Source organism: Helicoverpa armigera, chromosome 21, assembly GCF_030705265.1.
Source record: "Helicoverpa armigera isolate CAAS_96S chromosome 21, ASM3070526v1, whole genome shotgun sequence".
Taxonomy (NCBI): Eukaryota; Metazoa; Arthropoda; class Insecta; order Lepidoptera; family Noctuidae; genus Helicoverpa; species Helicoverpa armigera.
This window is the reverse complement of record NC_087140.1, coordinates 5,821,920-5,840,905: the sequence shown is the minus strand read 5'-3', so window position 1 is coordinate 5,840,905 and position 18,986 is coordinate 5,821,920. Positions and strand designations below refer to the sequence as shown.

General features: G+C 34.6%; 1 protein-coding gene across 1 annotated transcript in view; it reads left to right on the top strand.

The window, feature by feature from the left end:
* Positions 1 to 206: 206 nt before the first annotated feature.
* The window catches only part of LOC110377144 (T-cell leukemia homeobox protein 2), a 33,811-nt gene continuing 15,031 nt past the window's right edge, over positions 207 to 18,986 (top strand). The window contains exons 1-2 of the mRNA XM_021335848.3: positions 207 to 1,091; positions 17,627 to 17,855. Of these exons, the coding sequence (XP_021191523.2) occupies positions 539 to 1,091; positions 17,627 to 17,855 (782 nt within the window). The 5' untranslated portion in view covers positions 207 to 538. The remainder of the gene's footprint in view (positions 1,092 to 17,626; positions 17,856 to 18,986) is intronic.

Here is an 18,986-nt window from a genome sequence, read left to right as displayed (position 1 = left end):
TGCCAAAGACCAAATCCAACCGGATGATTTCAAGCTTTATTTTGCTAGGCTTAAGGTTGAAAATGCTTTGTTAATGGTGTCATGGGGGGACTCAATTGAAGTGAGACGAGCCACGAAAGGGACGCAGCGAATCGTTCTGTTTAAGTTAGTGAGTCCAAACGAGTTTTTATGTTTGGAAATCGTATTAAGCTTTTGTTGGAAACTGTTCCACTCAACGGGCATAGTTGAGGCGTTTGTGCGGTCAAACTATCGCGTTTGAATTTCGTAAAGCGGTGGGGATACTGCTGATTGGCTCGTTTTGGCCGATACACTGTGTAACGATTCGGTCGCGTGCGGTCGAGCGTAGCGCGCCAACTAAGCTTTTTTCAAATAAGAAATTCGAGTTCGTATGTTCCATTCTTATTTCGGATTTCAATTCGCATTGGTCTAGCATAAAAATTTGTGTTTACGAAAAAAATGTTTTGCTGCCAAGAATATCGGTGAAGACTAATATTGTAGTGTCAGTGTTTTGAAAAACAGTTTTAAACACTTTTTAAAAATGTCATCCGTGCACTCTGATGATGACCAAGAGGAGATCAACGTGGACTCTGACAGCAGGCTATCAGGGCATTGCGATAGAAGCATAGCATCCGAGGACCGAGACTCAGAACACAGTTACCATGACAGATATCATGATTCACCGAACGAACACATGACTGACACCCAACCGAGGGTGAACCTACCTTTCAGTATATCTCGGCTTTTGGGGAAACAATTTGAAGATATAGATAAGCGTCGAAATTCCGGGGAAAGTGATGATAGGAGTGATCAGGACACTGAATCAGAGAGTGCTAAAGATGAAGGGAAAGACAATTCTGGTTTGCCTTTGAACTTTTCACATACACCAGGTTTATATCCAAATTCGGGACTGTTGTTGAGACCTGGGCTGGGTATCGGTGGAGGGTATGGGTTCTCGAGTAATCCGGGGGTCGTTAGAGTGCCAGCTCATAGGGCCCTGGGTGCGTTGGGTGCCTGGGGGGTCACTATGGACCCTATGAGGCAAGCAGCAGCGGCAGCCTTCGCACATCAAATTGTTAAGGATAGATTGAACGGTAAGTTACGTAACAAATATTTTCCGTAATAATTCAAATGAGGTACTTTATTTTTGCAACATTAATTTTTGCGTCATTTCTTTCAGCGACGGTTTCTTTTTGCTTATTATTTCTTATTTATTGGACTATACATGATAAGACTAGTAAATCACTTGTCTATTTTCAATCGTAATCTAGTTAAACGTTAATTAATTATAATCTATCATCAACAATAAGTCAAATGTCAGATCAGTTAAAGGGGTTAATTAGGAAGATAAGTAGAATATATTGAACCGTCGTAATTCTCTGTAATGAACAAGCAGTAATAAACATTAGAATCTTAGTTAATTAATATTCCTGTGTTATCTTTTAGTTGACCTGGATCGTTTAATTGTTGCTAGTTGTTATAAGAGGAAGTAGGCACTTATCAGTTTTTTTTTCATTGATTATGTTAACATTAGTTAGTTTATGATATTGTGGAGTAGATAATAAAATTACCACTAGATGTTGAAAAAAAAAAATAACTATATAATTTTATGTTACTTCTAAGGCATAAATTCTGATCCGCAACACGCAACAACTTAAATAACGAAGCTCCAAGAAAAAGCTATCGTTTTCTCCAACCAAACAAAACAAAAAAAAAACTCGAAAAGAAAAAACAAATACGCGTCGAAAATTGTTATACTTTTCCTTCTTTTGTTTTATAAAAAAGGGTCGAAATCGGGTGCCAACGTCCTCGGAGCCAATTACGCTCGCGTGCGAACCGATGACACACCTAGAAAACTATTTCTTTTTCCCTTTTTTTTGGTCCTTCGAAGCGAGATTGACGGCGCCCCGTTCTGTAATTTGTCCCGACCGCCGACGGTCAGTTCGGGGACAGATTTTTTTTGTCACGTTACTCATCCTGACAGAAAATTGGCTGTTAAGTTGCACGTTTGGTGTTGCTGTAATTGGACCTTGGAGTTTTTTTTTTTTGATTTCTTATTGAACCGGATGCGTTGGCAATTTGTGTTTTACGCGTGTATGATAGCGGTTGAGAAAAAGTTTGTTGAATTTTAACTTTGTTCTTTTGATTTTGTTTTAATTCGCATGGATATGTTTAATATTACATTTATTTTCCTGGACATAGCCCTTACACATCTAGCATAAATATAGATACTTATTTTTCCTGACCGCAAAAAATCCTCAAACGCTTTTCCAAAGCCCAGCGGTTGATGTTTTGCTTGTAGAAAAAAAAACACAACAATTTTCTGCAACAGATAAAACCAAATCCAGAATAGACTCTTTAGTTTTTTCTTCACATCTCGGTCAATTTGTTATAAACAAACTTGCAAAAAAACCCGCAACCCGACGCGTGCAGGAAAGGGCCCTATAGTTTTTGCGACCACCGGCAAAGAGGAAGCGGCGATAAACAACACACTGTATAATTGAGACAATAGCTACTCTTGGTCCTTACATCCGAACGTGTATCGGAAATACTTAAGTAGTGACAGAAAAAAGGACCAAATCTTCGGCGCCGAAGACATTTTTTTTATTACACTATTAAAGTTTTTATGACTATTTTAAAACACTAAAACACTTTGGTCGTTACACCATTCAAGTATTATGGGACCATTAAATGTAGATTAACATAATCTTTGATTAACAGTATAGGTACAAAGTTTGCGGTTGATTCATAAATCTGTGATCTTGATCATCATTGCGATAAGAAAAGGTTAAACAATTTTATATCTTTTGTGGTTGTAGCAGAGCTAAATATACAATGAACAGATTGAGAGAATCGGTAATTAAAAAGCCATAAAAAAGCAAAATATTGGGTGTTAAAACTGTTATTTTCGATCTATATCCATAAATTGATTAAAAATATTGAATATTCATACTGAAATAGTCATAAATTTTGACCTTGAAAATACGAGAAGTGTTAACAATCTTAATTAATGTAGTAATAAAAATATAATAAATAAATATTACTTTGAATATTACATTTAAATAATGTTTTTTTATAGACAGAGAGATAATAATATAGAGCTATTAAAAATATGTAACAGTCCTTTTAGCTTTAGTTACTAGTGACATCATAAGTTAAAAAATAAAAAAAATACTTTCTTACTGTATTGAGGATATTATTTAAGCAATTGTGATTTTATTTTGATATCGGTTATAATTTTTTGTATGTCCTTATGTAACCAAGTCCAAGGAATTAGATTTGAATCGACGACGTTATACATATAGGTAGGTATGTATTTATATAACAATATTTGTTTTGAGAAGGGGTTTTAAGTTATTTCGTCTTATTCATTTTTACTTAATATAATAAAAATGAATATAAATAGGTATAAAAAGGTCTGGTCAGTAACACAATATATAAAAACTCGTTCGTAAAGATCTTTTCTATTAACTTTTAGACAAAACTTTAAATAAAAATACTTCTATGAAAATTCTTCTTAGAACCTATACCTTCTTCGATTTGTAGAGTTTGTAACTCTGTAAGAAGTTACATATACCTATATACTTAGTTTCCTAACATTTCTTACACGTAGGTAGGTAACTTTCACGACTCGTAATAACAGTATTTTCTCTGAATCATCTCATAAATACCGTATTTACCTACGTATTACTGTGTGTGCTATTACGGGACATTATGTATTTTACTATATACTTATTATATATACTTGTTATATACCTCTAGTTATATAACTGCGTCACTTCAACCGTGTCCACGGTTTCAATATCGAATCATTTGTGGTTATTGCGCTTTGCCTACCGACGGAACGTGGGATGAAATTTTTGTAAAAATTATCTTTTAATTTTGCAATAAATATTTGTACTTGTTACTTATGCTGTTAAAAATGTTTTCAAAATCATATGTCGTTGTTGACTTTGTCAGTTTGAAAACGTTAACAAAAGCACTTATTATGGGCGACTTTTAATAATTCTAAAAAATCATTTAACCTTCCGGAAACTACATTTATCCTAATATTTACAATTTATTTTACTTACAAATTAAAACAAATATAATATTTACATATAAACCGTTTTTTTTTATATTTATCCTTCCGGACTTGGAACTGATTTGAATTGAAAAAAAAAATATCGTTCGATGTCTGTGGAATGCAATTTCAAGCTATTTTTATATGACATTGTCAAAACAATAATTTCAAGGTAAGCCTAACAATTTAGTATTTAATAATACGGAAATCAAGCTACACGTGAAATGATGAAATAGAAGCGAAGTATTGTGAAAAGACCCAAACGGCTTACTTAAGAAAGATGTCAATGACCTTAGAATTATCATTAAATCCGACGGTCAAACACCTTTACTTAAAGCCTAAATTCACTGACTAGGTAGGTACATAAAAGTCAGTTTTTCTCAAACAAGTTTACATACTATATTTTCTCGTTCAATTTTCAAAGTAAACAGTTGTTTTACGAAAAACGGACGTTTATCAACGTCCTCCTAGCCTATCATCGGCTGCGGCGGCTGTTCTCATGTAAGGAGATTAGCCAACTGCGCAGGACATATTATAGTGCACAAGCATTTCCGCAGACACAGGTGCACTCGCTATTCCTTCACTCTCATAGTCCGATGGGACGGCAATCCGACACGACCGGAGTGAGATGAAGCGCAGCACAGACATTTACGTGCTCTCCGATGCACGGGAGTATCAATCTCCGACTTCCAGACTCCGGGCTGCTTTTCAACCCACAAAGCGATTTATGCCCGACTCGGGAATCGAACCCGAGACCTCGTGACATTTGCGACAGCTAGACACCAACGCAGCAGTTATATTGTCGATGATCTAAATGCCCCCAAAGATACTGTTATTCAACTGTCAAATCAAAAAAAAAAAACAAAAAACCGCCATGGTTAAGCAACAAACACTAGTTGATTGTCAACCGTTTAGAAAGGCGAGCCAGTTATCCTAACAAAAAAGGCGATCTCTTTGCAAAATCAATAGAAAGTGTCGGTAATAATATTCACCGCGATCTTACCAGTAATGGTTGCTACCATTTCCGCTACAGTTCTCATTATTTAAACCGCACAATTTTACCTAATCCACCTTTTTGCGTCTATTAGTGGCCATTGAGCTGGTATACAACCTTTTTATATTTGCCAACCGGTTTGACAGTTCCTTGCACTTGATTTTTTTTCTCTTTGGCCAGTTTTGTGGTGATGCTGGCTGAAGAAAATAGAATAGAATAAACGTTTATTATAAATAGTAAGCTTGTTGTGACAGATTTCAGATAGTTTAGATGAGGTTAAAATTGGGTTCGATTTTTAAAATAAATAAGTCGTTTTTTTATTTTACGAATATGCAACGTATAGCAGTACAAAACGATTTGAATAAATCGATGATCGTTTCTAGAAGGAAGGCAGAATGGCATTCATTAATGGTTTTGTGAAACGAGCTTTGTAACAAATAACTAAACCGTATTGTAGTAGGTATTCAGTAGTCATCACAACATCATATCATGGAAGTATTATACTGGGGGTCTTATAAAGGGGTATTGGGTTACCTGGGTAACTGGTTTGAGGAGGTCAGATAGGCAGTCGCTCCTTGTACAACACTGGTACTCAGCTGTATCCGGTTAGACTGGAAGCCGACACCAACTTAGTTCAGAAAAGGCTAGACAGATGATGTAGTAGATACCTCAAGACGCCAGTGGAACCACAGGAAGAGCTAGTCAGTTTTCAAGATGAAAAAATAAAACGGTTAACGTTTATCAGTATAAGTCTCAGCAGATAAAAATATCTGGTTTAATTTATCTTATCTTGAGATACGAGAGTGAGCTTACTCTTAAATATCAATCTAGTGATTACAGTTCAAATGGTATTGCTTGTAAATCGTCAGTTAAAGTGAGAAGCCGTGAAACTAGTTAGATAGGATTTTATAAATAATCATGTTAGTTGAGTAGAAAAAAGTTATAAAAGAAACGTTTTAAACTGATGGAGATATAAATGTGATATTGTCTGCGTTAAGTATCTTAGGTAATGAACGTGTCTAATTTTCGCTTTTAAATTTGGACTAGTGTTTATTATTATTATCTGTTTATTTCTGTTATCTCTCCAGTTATTATGAACACAAAAAAATCTATCTCCGTATGTCTATCAGGCTTTTAGGTACCTATGCCAAAACTAACATCTTTACTCGTGTAAAAGACATCAAGGACATATTTTTATTTTAGGCCTAAAGCGCAGTTACAGTTTACCCCCATTAATGTATTACCTATTATTAGGATAAAGTCGGCAAGTTATTTAGTAAGTTAATAAATCTATATTTCAGTGTGAATTAAACTGTTTTGTGTATTATCAGGTGATATTGACGCGAGATACTAAATAAATGACTTATGTAACTACAGAGCTAGCCAGAAGAAATTCTGTTTTTGTAAAACGTCACAATCATATAAGTAATACATTTATACCTTTCCACCAATAGACATAATTATACACCAACTACACAAAAATACATTTTATATAGATACAAATACTTCGGTTAAAAAGGGTGAATCCTTTAAGACCAAACCCTTCTGTCCTTGGCTACTATGAGATCATGATGCATAATAATCTCTATTATTTAAACCCAGTTCTCATGACGGACACCAAACCACAAAGCTTTGAGACCAAAAACATTAATTCACGGTAATTTTGCCCAGTGTACGTCGGCACGAATTTGCATTATTCCATTATTTTGTTTAATGAACGGTGCGCCTTAAATTGGGTCAAGGAATCCAAAGTGATTGTTTTGATGATGGTATAATAACTTTGTTTAATAAGTTTATGTAAGAAACCGTGAGAATATTTTAGGTCTCTTTAACCGACTTCCCAAAAAAAGGAGGAGGTTCTCAATTTTGATATCTATCTTTTCAATATATTACTTTAAGTTTTTCTTACTAAACCTAAATAACCAAGCTAGACTTCTTTTACCGTCGGCAAAAATGGACGCCTCCCCTTTTATCTTCCAATGTTTTTATTTTAATCTCATCTGAATCTTTATTTTTAGATTGTCTTTCCTATAGATTTTCATGAAAAATGTTATATAAGTAAATTACAACCATTTAAAAAACATTATATATAATGTTACATACTAGATACTGTTAGATCAATTACAATCTTTTTGTATTTGGTGAATGTTTTTTCTTAACTATAAAAATTCAATCGCTCATGCGATGTAGGCCAAAACGACCGGTAGTCCGATTACGTCAAAACAACCACTTTTAAAGGAAAATAAACACGTTTTATAATCTACTATCTTGATATCAACCAAATAGAGATAAAAACCTTTCCTATCTTCGTATAAAAAAACTATAAAACTTCAAACAAATGGATGTTTTGAGTTTTAAGTCAATGTTTTTAATTTTATAGCTGTATTTTATTACTTACTTCATTTTAATTGTGAATTAGATATTTTATTATTATGACCTGTGAAGATAGAATGTGTTTTTTAAAATAACATTTGACTAAGGAATAATTAAATAGTTAATTAAATATATTTTTTGTGGGACATATTAATATTAATATAGATCTGATTAATATAAATATTAAATAGAGATGCATACAGAATTGTTTTGGAAAATACCATCTCCTTAAGGTCTCTTTGCAAATGAGTCACATCTGCTTGGCATATTATCTTCATGTACTCTCTGAATTACATATATTTTAACATCACCCTTTACGACACAATAAAAACAAATATACTTAACATCAGCACTTACATTACATTAAACACAACTCTATAACATTTGACGGCCCGTCATCACAATTTTATTTCGTCGTCACTCCCACAAAATTTTATCTCACCATTCTTGCTTTCAAAACGCCGCAAAATCATCGATACACATGTCTAATATTGCCGATCCTCCCCTCGCAGCACTTCGGTCTTCGCCCACATTTCCCGCGGGGAGACGCGGCATCGTTGGCGTTATGAAAATTTGACGTGAACCAATATGCGATGATACGTTCAGGGGTTACGTCTCGTATATTATTTGCATGTGTGAAATTGCTCTTTCTCCCCTCGTGAGTGAGATGGGGTTCTAATCGGTTGGCTTTAGTTTAATTGTTTATGGTCTGAAATTAGTGCGGTTGGGACGGCTTTTAGGAGGCTTTGCATATTAATTTAGGATCAACTATTATACTTGGTGTTATGTAACTAAGTAATGGTTTAAACGTTATTCCGGACGTAATATAAATCCTTATATATGTAGTTATATTTAAGTGATGTGATCGAAACTCATAACCTCGAGCTTAATTTTAAAGTCGTTTGCGTAAGAATTAGATTTGAACCGATTTGATGATTTTGATGATATTTTTTTGATAATGATAGTGATTACTTTTTTTGATAATGTATCATTTTATAGTCAGAAAAGTCATATTCTAATAAAATCTAGTTGTAGAAACGATGCCAAAAAATAACAAACATTTCCCTCAACATACCTACTTCATAAAAAAGTCCAGAAAAAAAAACATAAGACGCAGACCCATAACCTTAAGTATACCTAAGTAAGCCACAAGTTGATATGTTTTATCGCCAATCCATAACGCGCGATGCTATAAAACCGACCATATTTCAAATGTGTAAATATATGGAGTATGGAGCATACGCCCCGCGCCTCCCCTCGAGCGGGCTACATAAAATATTATATTGCAATTTATATTTTGCTCTTCAAAAAGATTAGAAGAATCCTTGTTTATGGAAAGTGGTGTTTTTTTTTTTTAAGTTAGCAGGCAAGAGTGTGACTTTTAAGTTTATGAGTATGTGGATAACAGTTGAGACAAGGAAATAAGGCATTTTTCAGTTAGACAACAAGGAGGTTAAGCGCTAGAACGAAACAACAATTCAGTTTCGTTTTAAGATTTGATTAATATGCAAAATTAACATTATGAACGGAATGTTAGACGCATCACGATTTATCGTGACTGTAAAATTTGGACCCGGATATGCATTAGGTAATTTAATTGCTTGTTCTAAGAAGTAACATAATATGCTGACCAGTACCTACATATGTATGGTATGTTTCTTCGAAATTGTGTAAATGCACCGACTTACATAAACTTACATAGACATTGAAATTCCAACTGTTATTTATTCCTAAACAAAAGCAATAACTAACAGAATAAATTGCGTATTTTTTTGAAATATTTGTATATCCTAAATATATGTAATTTAGTAATATGTAGTCATAGAGACTGGCAAAATAATTGCGTCTTTATTTCCAAAGCTTGGTTCCCGTAATAGCTTCTTTAGCGGTGATGAGAATTATGTCGAGCAAACGTTTGCAAGCTTTCAATGTGTTTACGGTTTAGAAACACGAATTACTTTATTTGTATGTACCTCTAAGTGTTCCAAGTAAGTACAATGTACCTACTTACCTATATTTTTCCTGATCCTTCCTAACCACTTAAGTATCTGCCTGTATGCTAAATCTGAAGAGTTTGAGAGAGATCTGATCATTGAACTGATTTGAAAAACTATTTCAATGTTACAAAACCCAATTTATGGATGAAGGTTTCAGGAGTCTTTTTAACCGGGTGCGTGAATTTGTTTCCACGTGACTCGAAACAAGTTATTGATATTATAAATCTGATATTGTAATGTCAGTAACATAACATGCAATTATCAAGAACAATATCAAAACCACTAACACCAAAACTCATAAGATACCACTCCGAAATTCTCATACACTGACCAACGGACGCTAGATTATCCGCAATTAGGCACTGACACGTAACCCCAGTGGGCCCACCGATGACAGCGTAGACAAAATTTTAATGAGCAAAATGAGCGAGCGTGCGTATAATCACGCTTCCATGCAACTGTCCCACGAACGTGGGAGCATTTTGTTCAAGCATTTCCTTGTGTTACAAATCATAGATGTCGTGGAAAAAATTATGTTGATACGAAAAGACGGTTCGAGGCTTGCGTAATATTTTTCTTGCTAAGTGCTGCTTTGGGTGACAGAGGAAATTGCGGGTTAATTTATGATGTTAAGTTTTTCATTTTGGGTAAAGATAATACTGGCTGGATAGTATTGGCTGGCATATAATGTAAAACATTAGAAAATCGTACAGAATTTTCACAAAATTAAAGATTGTATGGAAACAATGTATTTATTGTTTTCATATAATATATTAAACGCAAACGTCTACAAAATGTTCCATTGTAACAAAGACATTAAAATACCTAGTATTCACGGCTAAACCCAAATACCAAATACCATTATTTTGTATAATTTATTATAATGCCAATATGTATACAATCGAAGATAGTACGGCTTAAGCTTGCATACCGATTTGTGCATATCTTAATATTGTATGTAAGAAGATAATAATATTATGATTGAATAAGGTATTATTTGTATTGATATTGTAATGTACTTTGAGCAATAATGCTTTAAAATCACCGTAAAATCAATTTACGTTAATACCATAGAGGGATTTTCCGTCAATTCATAGAAATTTGTTGAATCATACCCATCATTATTGTTATATTATGATAATTCATGATTGCACACAATTTATTGAATGTGTTTGTTCATAGCAAATTATCCTAACTTATTTTGATGGACTGCCTATAGTTTTCACCATAGTAATATAGTTCTAACATGCGTGAATCCATCGCACTAGAGCTTAACCCACCACACAAAAAACCAAAACCGATACAAAAACAATGTTCTAACACAAACCGAACAGCGAACACGTATCGTACATGGATTACGACACACGAACAAAAGCACTAAAAACAAAAACATCATAAAGCCAGGCTTTTGTTCAGGAACGAGTGCAACATTTGAAAATGCAACCTAAACCCACATCCCGATTGCATTTCAACCGATGAATATTCCATGAGGTCGTGCCGTATCCACGATTCCCGTTCGTTTGGTAACGTAACTAGTGGGAATTGGTATTCGCTTGTTGCGTACAATATGTATGAGATTTTGTCCGCTTATTTTTTCGCTTCGCACCACTGTCCGGTGTAATTGAGAAATGTTTACTCTCGGTGCACATTGTCGGTGCTGCAGTGGACCGGGTAATTGCATATTTATGATCGGATCGCGAATTGATTTGCAAAAAATTGCCGAAAAATTTCGAGCACTTTATTTTTTTCGGTTCAGTGGTCGTAATAATTTCGGAATGCAGATGGCGGGGGCATTAAAATTCACGAATTATTGTAGGCTTGTAGGTACAGGGGGTTTCTGTTTTATCCCGTTGAGTTTCGTAGAAAATCGCGGAGGCGCGGACAAATGCGAGCGTAGGAGTGATGGAGCGACTCCGTATAATCCCTCGTGACTTCTGCGTCCAATTAGGCGTCAGGCATTCGTCTTCCCGTCCTGAGTTTTTCACTTCCCTCTGTAAGGGGCGGATTTGTACGAAAATATGAGCGAGAATTTGTCTCACTTTTAGTGAAAGCTACGTTGAACTGTTGCAAGTAAGAATATGACTTTGTATGTAAATAGGAATAGCAATATTAAATCATTTTTTATTTCCACCCTTACCGGTACAGAATGAATTTTAAATGAAGTCAGCCATGTAAAGCTATTCGTCAAATCAATTTTGATTAGACCGCATCATATCCTTTTCTTGATTACGTCGGGATATTACAAAGGTTAGCATATGACCTTTTCAATATAATTGGTTAGAATAATACTGAATGCGTAGGTAGGTATTACAGAGTCTAGATAAGAATATGGAAATATCTCCCAGTACATATATTTATATCGCTATAAGCTTTAAAGGGATTCTTAAGACAGTAATTAGTATGTAGTTCCATTCCTCTGTCTGGCATCACCTCAAGTAGCATTCTTTCAGCCACACCTACTTATTGTCTTTTCACACACAACACCACCCAAATGTGACACAATTCAATCAAATTCTATGCGTATTTTCTGCAAGAAAGAATTTGCTTTTACAATAAAATTGCATCAAACATGCAACCACACATACAAATATTCAAGCCTAAAGTCTTTTTTACATAACATATACACCATAACAGTGAGTTTCAAAACACAGCATAAATAAATATGATTCACGATGAGTGGGCAACCCCGGATCGCAGGGCTGTTTAATATCAGGAAGGGTTCACCCCAAACGATTAAACCCTTCAAAGTTAATTTGTTTGTTAATTTTTCTGTGCCTTTATAAGTGACGTAATTAGGTTTCGCGTTTTAAAATTAAGCGCAATGATTTTTTATTGTTTTTCTTGATGAGGAAAATTGTTTTGGAAATCTTTATGGAGTGAATTACTTTTAACTCCAGTTTATTATACTAATTATAATTAGAATAACTTTATTAACATGATCGTTTTTCTAAATATAAGTTGGTTAAAACAATTCTTGCTATTTGTATTTAGACCCAGCTTACAACAGTGGAACAGATATGATTTTTTAGACCCTATTTTGACTCCTACTTCAAAAACAATGACTTTAATAAAACATTGCCACCTTTAACTTACATATATAAAGTTACATGCCACCTGAAATTCATAACACCTATAAATCTGTCTACTGTACCTACCTACAGTACTTATATCATACACAAGTAAGCATAGCATGAAGACATGTGTTATGTAACCAGCAATTTGATGAAACAGCCATCTGTTCGTACTACTAAGATAACGCAGAAAAATGCAGGTGTCTTTATCTTATAAGGAACATGATGTCAAAGTTATTTAATTAAAGTAGGTACTTGCATTGTTTTAGTACGTATACTGTAGGTATGTTGGACATAAGGAAGCATGAATGTGATGACAGCCTTATTACGTATAGCAATACGTTTTTTCCTTGAATATTGTGTTGCTTTGTCTATGAATGGAGATCGTGTTTGGTTTCTGTGAGTAATGGTGTTGTTTCCTTTGTGAGAGTGTAATAATCCTACTTGTATTATATCCTACTTCCTACTTATATTATAAATGTAAAAGTTTGTGAGAATGTATGGATGTATGTTTGTTATTCAATCACGCAAAAACCGCTGGACCGATTTGATTGAAATTTGGTATATAGATAGGTGATACCCTGGATTAACACATAGGCTTTTTATCAACACACCAAGCGGGCGAAGCCGCTGGCGGAAGCTAGTTCTGAAATTATTTACGGTCAATTTTACCGAGAGTCGATTAAGTAATCGATTGGTTAAATGAAAACATGTTTTTGCTATGAAGCTAGAATTTCCGTCTAACAGGCGTCTAGTCCAATTACTAGGGGGAAATTTTTGATTTACCATAAACAGTTGTTTTCCGTTATTGGACGTTTATTTTGTTAGTAAAAATGCGTAGAAGCAGTCACAGCAGTAAATCAGTTGTTCAATACTATTTAATATAGACACAAATTGTGAAGTTTGACTTATGTATTACATTATTGATTAAATTGACAGCTGACATAGCAATGCATTAGCAATTTGTAATGCGTAGGAGTTTACAACTAAGTAGGAGTATAGTTCGGCCGTTCAGAGAATGCGTTCCTGACACCTATCAGTTAGTCAGGACTAGTGATGGGCACAACATAACACTGAGTTCGTTACCGTTCCCCCAAAATAAACCGCCGCATTATTTTAAGATTATTTTCGTTTTAAATTGGCGGAATCATTTAAAATTTATAATTTAGTTATTTAAGTGGAAACCAAAAAAAGGTAATATTCAAATAATAAAATCATTTTATTTATTCTTTGTTACAAAGTTACAATCTGTATTTCTATGCAATAAAGTAAGTACATTGAATTGAATGTGCGTACAGAATGTTAATCAGACTCCGATTCGCTTGAGGAGGTGGTCTTCATCATCATCTTCGCCTACGTGTATATTACGTGTATATTAGGTATTATCAATAACAGAATCAATCCTGATATCTCGGTCAAAATCTTCCAAAATCAGGTTTTTAGAGCTCTACCTCACTGGGACGCCATGGTGACGTCGCCAGCGGCACAGGTCTGGCTACTTCTGGCATCCAAATGTCGCCAAGTCGAGTGGCCATGGCGTCTCGACAGTCAATTGTTTACGTCGTCGCTCAAGAAATTGCAAGCTGACTGGCGACCACATTGGCGACTGTGTGAGGGAGGTGCGCTTTACCGTGTACATTATAGTGGCTACTGTGGCCACGTCGCCAAGTTGCCACGGTAGCCAGAAGCCACATAGGGAACTGTAGCTCGTGGCCACGCCTCCAATTTGGCGACGTTTCCAAACCGTCGCCGTCGTTAGGTTCCATACATTTCAATACTAACTGCTTGGATACGTAGCCGGCGACGTCGCCATTGGTGTCCTAATGAGGCAGGGCACTTAGTCTTAGCGCACGAAACGACAACAAATGACTATTTAGCGTCACAAAATGACGGCCCATGATGCCATTTGGGGTTACCATTTTCAACCTAAATATAAAAATGCTACTTTCTTTCGCGCGTTCAGTTTGATCATAGTTTTATTTTTATATTTCATAAAAGTTATCCTATAGTCCATTATTTTCAAATTCTTAAAAAGAATAACAAAACGTATTATTTTATATTATAAGTATAACTGTATAAGAACCATCAACCAGAACAGATTACGATACTTGCCTGTTATTTTTAGCACAGCACTACAAATATAAAGCGCTGACATAACCTTGTAATAGCGCAGTATAGATTTAGAAAAATATTGTTTACCAAGTTATTTGACACTCAATTTGGCACAAAATTACAACATTCATTGATTATTATTGATATAATAATGTTGTTTTAATGCTCAACAATTGTTAAAACGATAAACAACCAGCAAAAATATTTTTATCGTACTGCAACGCCATTTCAAAGTTACGTCGTCAGTTCAATCGCGATGTGTCAGAAACGCATTCTCTGAGCGGCCGAACTATAATAACTTGAACTTTATTGAAATAAGTTGTCATAACGACAATAATGGCTGTGGAAAACGTGATGGAATTATACTAATAGGCATTGAAATATTTTAATGCTTAATGTGGTAACTAAATTATAATCTTAGGAAATAATAAATTGGATGTGATCGAAACTTAAACTGCTCAAAGACTGACCATTAGGTGTAACAAAAAACAAAAAAAAATAAGGGCCATATTTATCAGCGTTTTATTTCTGCTTTGCTGAAAATCACATCAAAATCGGTTCAGCGAAAAATTACATACATACAGATCAGTGTGAGAACCTCTTTTTTTGAAGTCGCTTAAAAACCCAAATTTTATATTGCCATATAGGTAGTATAAACATACGCAGTAAACCTACCGTTATTTTTATAACAATACGTTGCCACACTTGCATTGAACCGCTAAAATACAGACCAACCCCAAAAACATCCTTATTCTAGAAACGGCTTACGTAACACAAACCACGCTACTTCGGGCACACGCATGAATCATACCGCCCTTAACCGGATTACGACCCGCAGAATCTTATTACCGCACCCTTTTCCACCCTGATACCAAGCGACGGGAAATTTGTTTTACTATGTAGCTAATCGCTTTTATATAGTTCTGTCGGTTTTGGCTGATGTTGTGGACTGTTCTGAATATTGAAGGCGATTTTATATGGATTGAATGGGTTAGGTGTATTGACGGTTGTGTTAAAATTGCCTAAAATAGATCATATAGGGATGGGCGAGATTAAACCGCAAAATAAAGGCCTATGGATTGAAATTCACAAATACTATTTTACATAAAAACCATGATGATTTTATGTAAAATAGTTTGTGTCCTCAACAAAGAAAGCTGTAAAGTGCATGTTTTCCTTCTAGATTTGGAAAAAGATTTCACCCCAAAGTGTTGGGTTTCAGTGTAAAAGTATTATGTCATTAAGTTCTTACGGCGTTCTACTATGCAAAGAATTAACATACACCAACGATAAACTACACTCTAAAATACGTATTCACAAGTACTTCGTGCGCTAGAAAATGAATAAACCGAAAGCCTTACCTTTAAAGTTAAATTGCAGGGGGAACAAAAGTCACTAACAATCTTAAACTACGACCAAGTTACTCCCCAGCAATTGCTACATAATTTGCGGTCACGTAAGGCGGCCATTACACTGTCGGCCGACCAATGAGAGCGCGCCGTTTAATACGTTTCCATATTTGAAAAGAATTTATGAATGTCATTTTTAATTCAGAATAGGGCAGCGGTGATATAGTGCTTTCTACAATGAATTTATCGCACTGTGTATGTCGCATGGCGTTCTTAACACAAAAAAGTGTGAAAACCTTCATACAGTTGAACTTAATGATCGATTAATTAAAGGTCAGTAAAGTGTACATTCTTAATAAAGTAGAAAGCATCTATAAATTAGTTTAAATGGCTGCAGATATGTTGTATGACGTTCCATTAAAACTATTATGGCCAGCAATCACGATTACATTTTTTACTGCGAATAATTTAACAGCAACTCAATTTAAACTAATGTCTGAAATGAAACTAGTTTTTTTACATAAATGCCTAGCTTATTTACGGTCTGGTAAATAGACAGACAGACAGATTATTACAAAATTATAGAAGTAAATGCACATAAATACGCTATTAAGTTGATTGTACTATAAGTTGGATATGGCATTGAAAACAATATAGTTATAAATAACATGATCTCATCTCACGGATCATTTAATGCAAATCGATCTATTACGGAAAACACCGGCCATTACAGGCTGACTGACCAATAGGAACGCGCCGTTTAAATAGTAATTTATTGAGTTTCGAATTTTTAAAACGTGATTACGCCCGCCATCTTGGATGTAATTTTGAAAAGAGAACGTGCAACAGCTACTTTGAAACGATTTGTAGCGATTACTTGCTTCCTTTTTTAAAGTAAGATTTAAAATAATTTGCGGTTTGTGTATGGTCGATCTTTTAAGGCGCGTTTTCATGAATGATTATGAACATGTAATTTCACATTTATGTATGGAAAACTTTGATTATGCGATGTAATCAAACCTTAATACGTAGGTATACTTCATAGAGCTGCGTATTTTAATGAGATTTTTATTTATTCATAGCAATTTTTGTACGTAATTCTCGATTTGTATTGTTCATAAGTATTAACTCGTGATTTCAATTACAAAGATAAGATGTTAATGTGTGTCTGGAGTTTGTAATTATTTGATGATTTCTGACTGATATGTGGCTGTTTTGAATAAAACCTATTTCGGTGGCAATTCCACACAATTTTTGAAGTGATGTTTATTAAACATCGAGCTATTAAGAAAACGTTGAATGGAAATAATAATATGCTTCTAAGATTTTCTAGCATTCAAATTTTGATGACTATTCATTAATTCCTTAATAGGACGTGCATGTTTATTAGAGGGTATATCCTTTACAAAACTGAAATCTTTGAATATAATGCAAATACATTTTAACTAGCGAATTGAATGCTTAGTTCAATCATTCTAAATTTATTTTCGTCAAGGATTTTTTGGACGTCATCCGTCGTCATTTAAAACGTTGGCACTATAAAACAAAAATACACTCTCCAATACATGAGCTACAAAATTCTTTAAAGAATTCCATGAAAAAGTCCATTTTAACGAACCTAAAACACTTCTAAATATACCTAAGTAACAAAACCTCCATTCTCTTTCCAGCCTCATTTCCAATCACGAGGCGGATCGGCCACCCCTACCAGAACCGAACGCCGCCGAAACGCAAGAAGCCTCGGACCTCCTTCACGAGACTCCAAATAGCTGAACTGGAAAAGAGGTTCCATAAGCAAAAGTATTTGGCCTCGGCTGAGAGAGCCTCGCTGGCTAAGACTCTGAAGATGACTGATGCGCAAGTCAAAACGTGGTTCCAGAATCGACGGACTAAGTGGAGGTGGGTGATTGTCTTTTGTTTATTTTTTACTTTTTACTTAAGTATATGGTCACAGAGAATGCAAGCTAAGGGTTTGTTTTCTGATCGTGCACGTTGTCTTCGGTGCGAGTCCTGGGTCGGCCTGAATTTGCTTAGTGCGTTTAACAAATTCGCAAAGGATCCCGGTGGCATGCGGCACGTAAAGCCGATGTCCCCAAATGCAGCAGTTGTTGTTGCAATTCCAAGTCGGAGATTATAAGGCAGGTTATAGAAAATTTTGACACTAGGGCTTTTTAAGGTTTTAAACCTGCGGCTCGCGCAATACTATATATTTTTTTGAACATTCTTTACCGTTCTTAAATCCTTAGCCTAGTCTTTTGTTTCAACAGTTTTGTAAAATGAGACATACCTTTGTGCCTTATTGGACTAGAAGATTTTTAAATATAATATCAACTCGTATGACTGCTTATTGATTACATTAGCAAATACCCATTCTGAAAGTTAAAGGTGGTCAATGAAATACAGCAGGCAAGAATTAAGTAACCTTATAACGTAACAAAATCAATATTAACATAAAGACAGCCTTTTAATTCAATTCCCCTAAATTACAATCGTTTACATATACTTACATAGCTTCATTCTCCGAAAACACATGTTCTCAACGATTTTGTTGATAATGTTTCATGTATTTTGTAAAGTGAATTAAAATATTTATCTTAACTTAAAATACTTGTAATTATGTAAATAGGGGAGATTTTTAGCTTCGCTGTACCTCTTAAGATAACATTATACTACCATTTAACTTGATCCCTGTTTAAGTAGAACTAAGAAAGATTTCGGGTGTCTATGAAAACTGGTGAAAATGGTTTCTAAATAGTATTTGGTAGTAAAATAGGGAAGACGACGCGGTCGGTTAAGTATTGGTTTTTAGTAAGAACAATTCGAAATTGGATGGTATGTAAAAAATATAATGTAACTTATTTATGGATTTATTTGATGATTTTCTTTGAATCTGTGTGAAATGAAAAAAAAAATTACGTGAATTTAATATTTAGTCCCGATTTGAATGTAAAAACTATAGTTAAAAAATAAATTGTATGTCATATAGGTAAAATAATGGAAGGCAACAAGTAATTTCATAATCTTTTACAT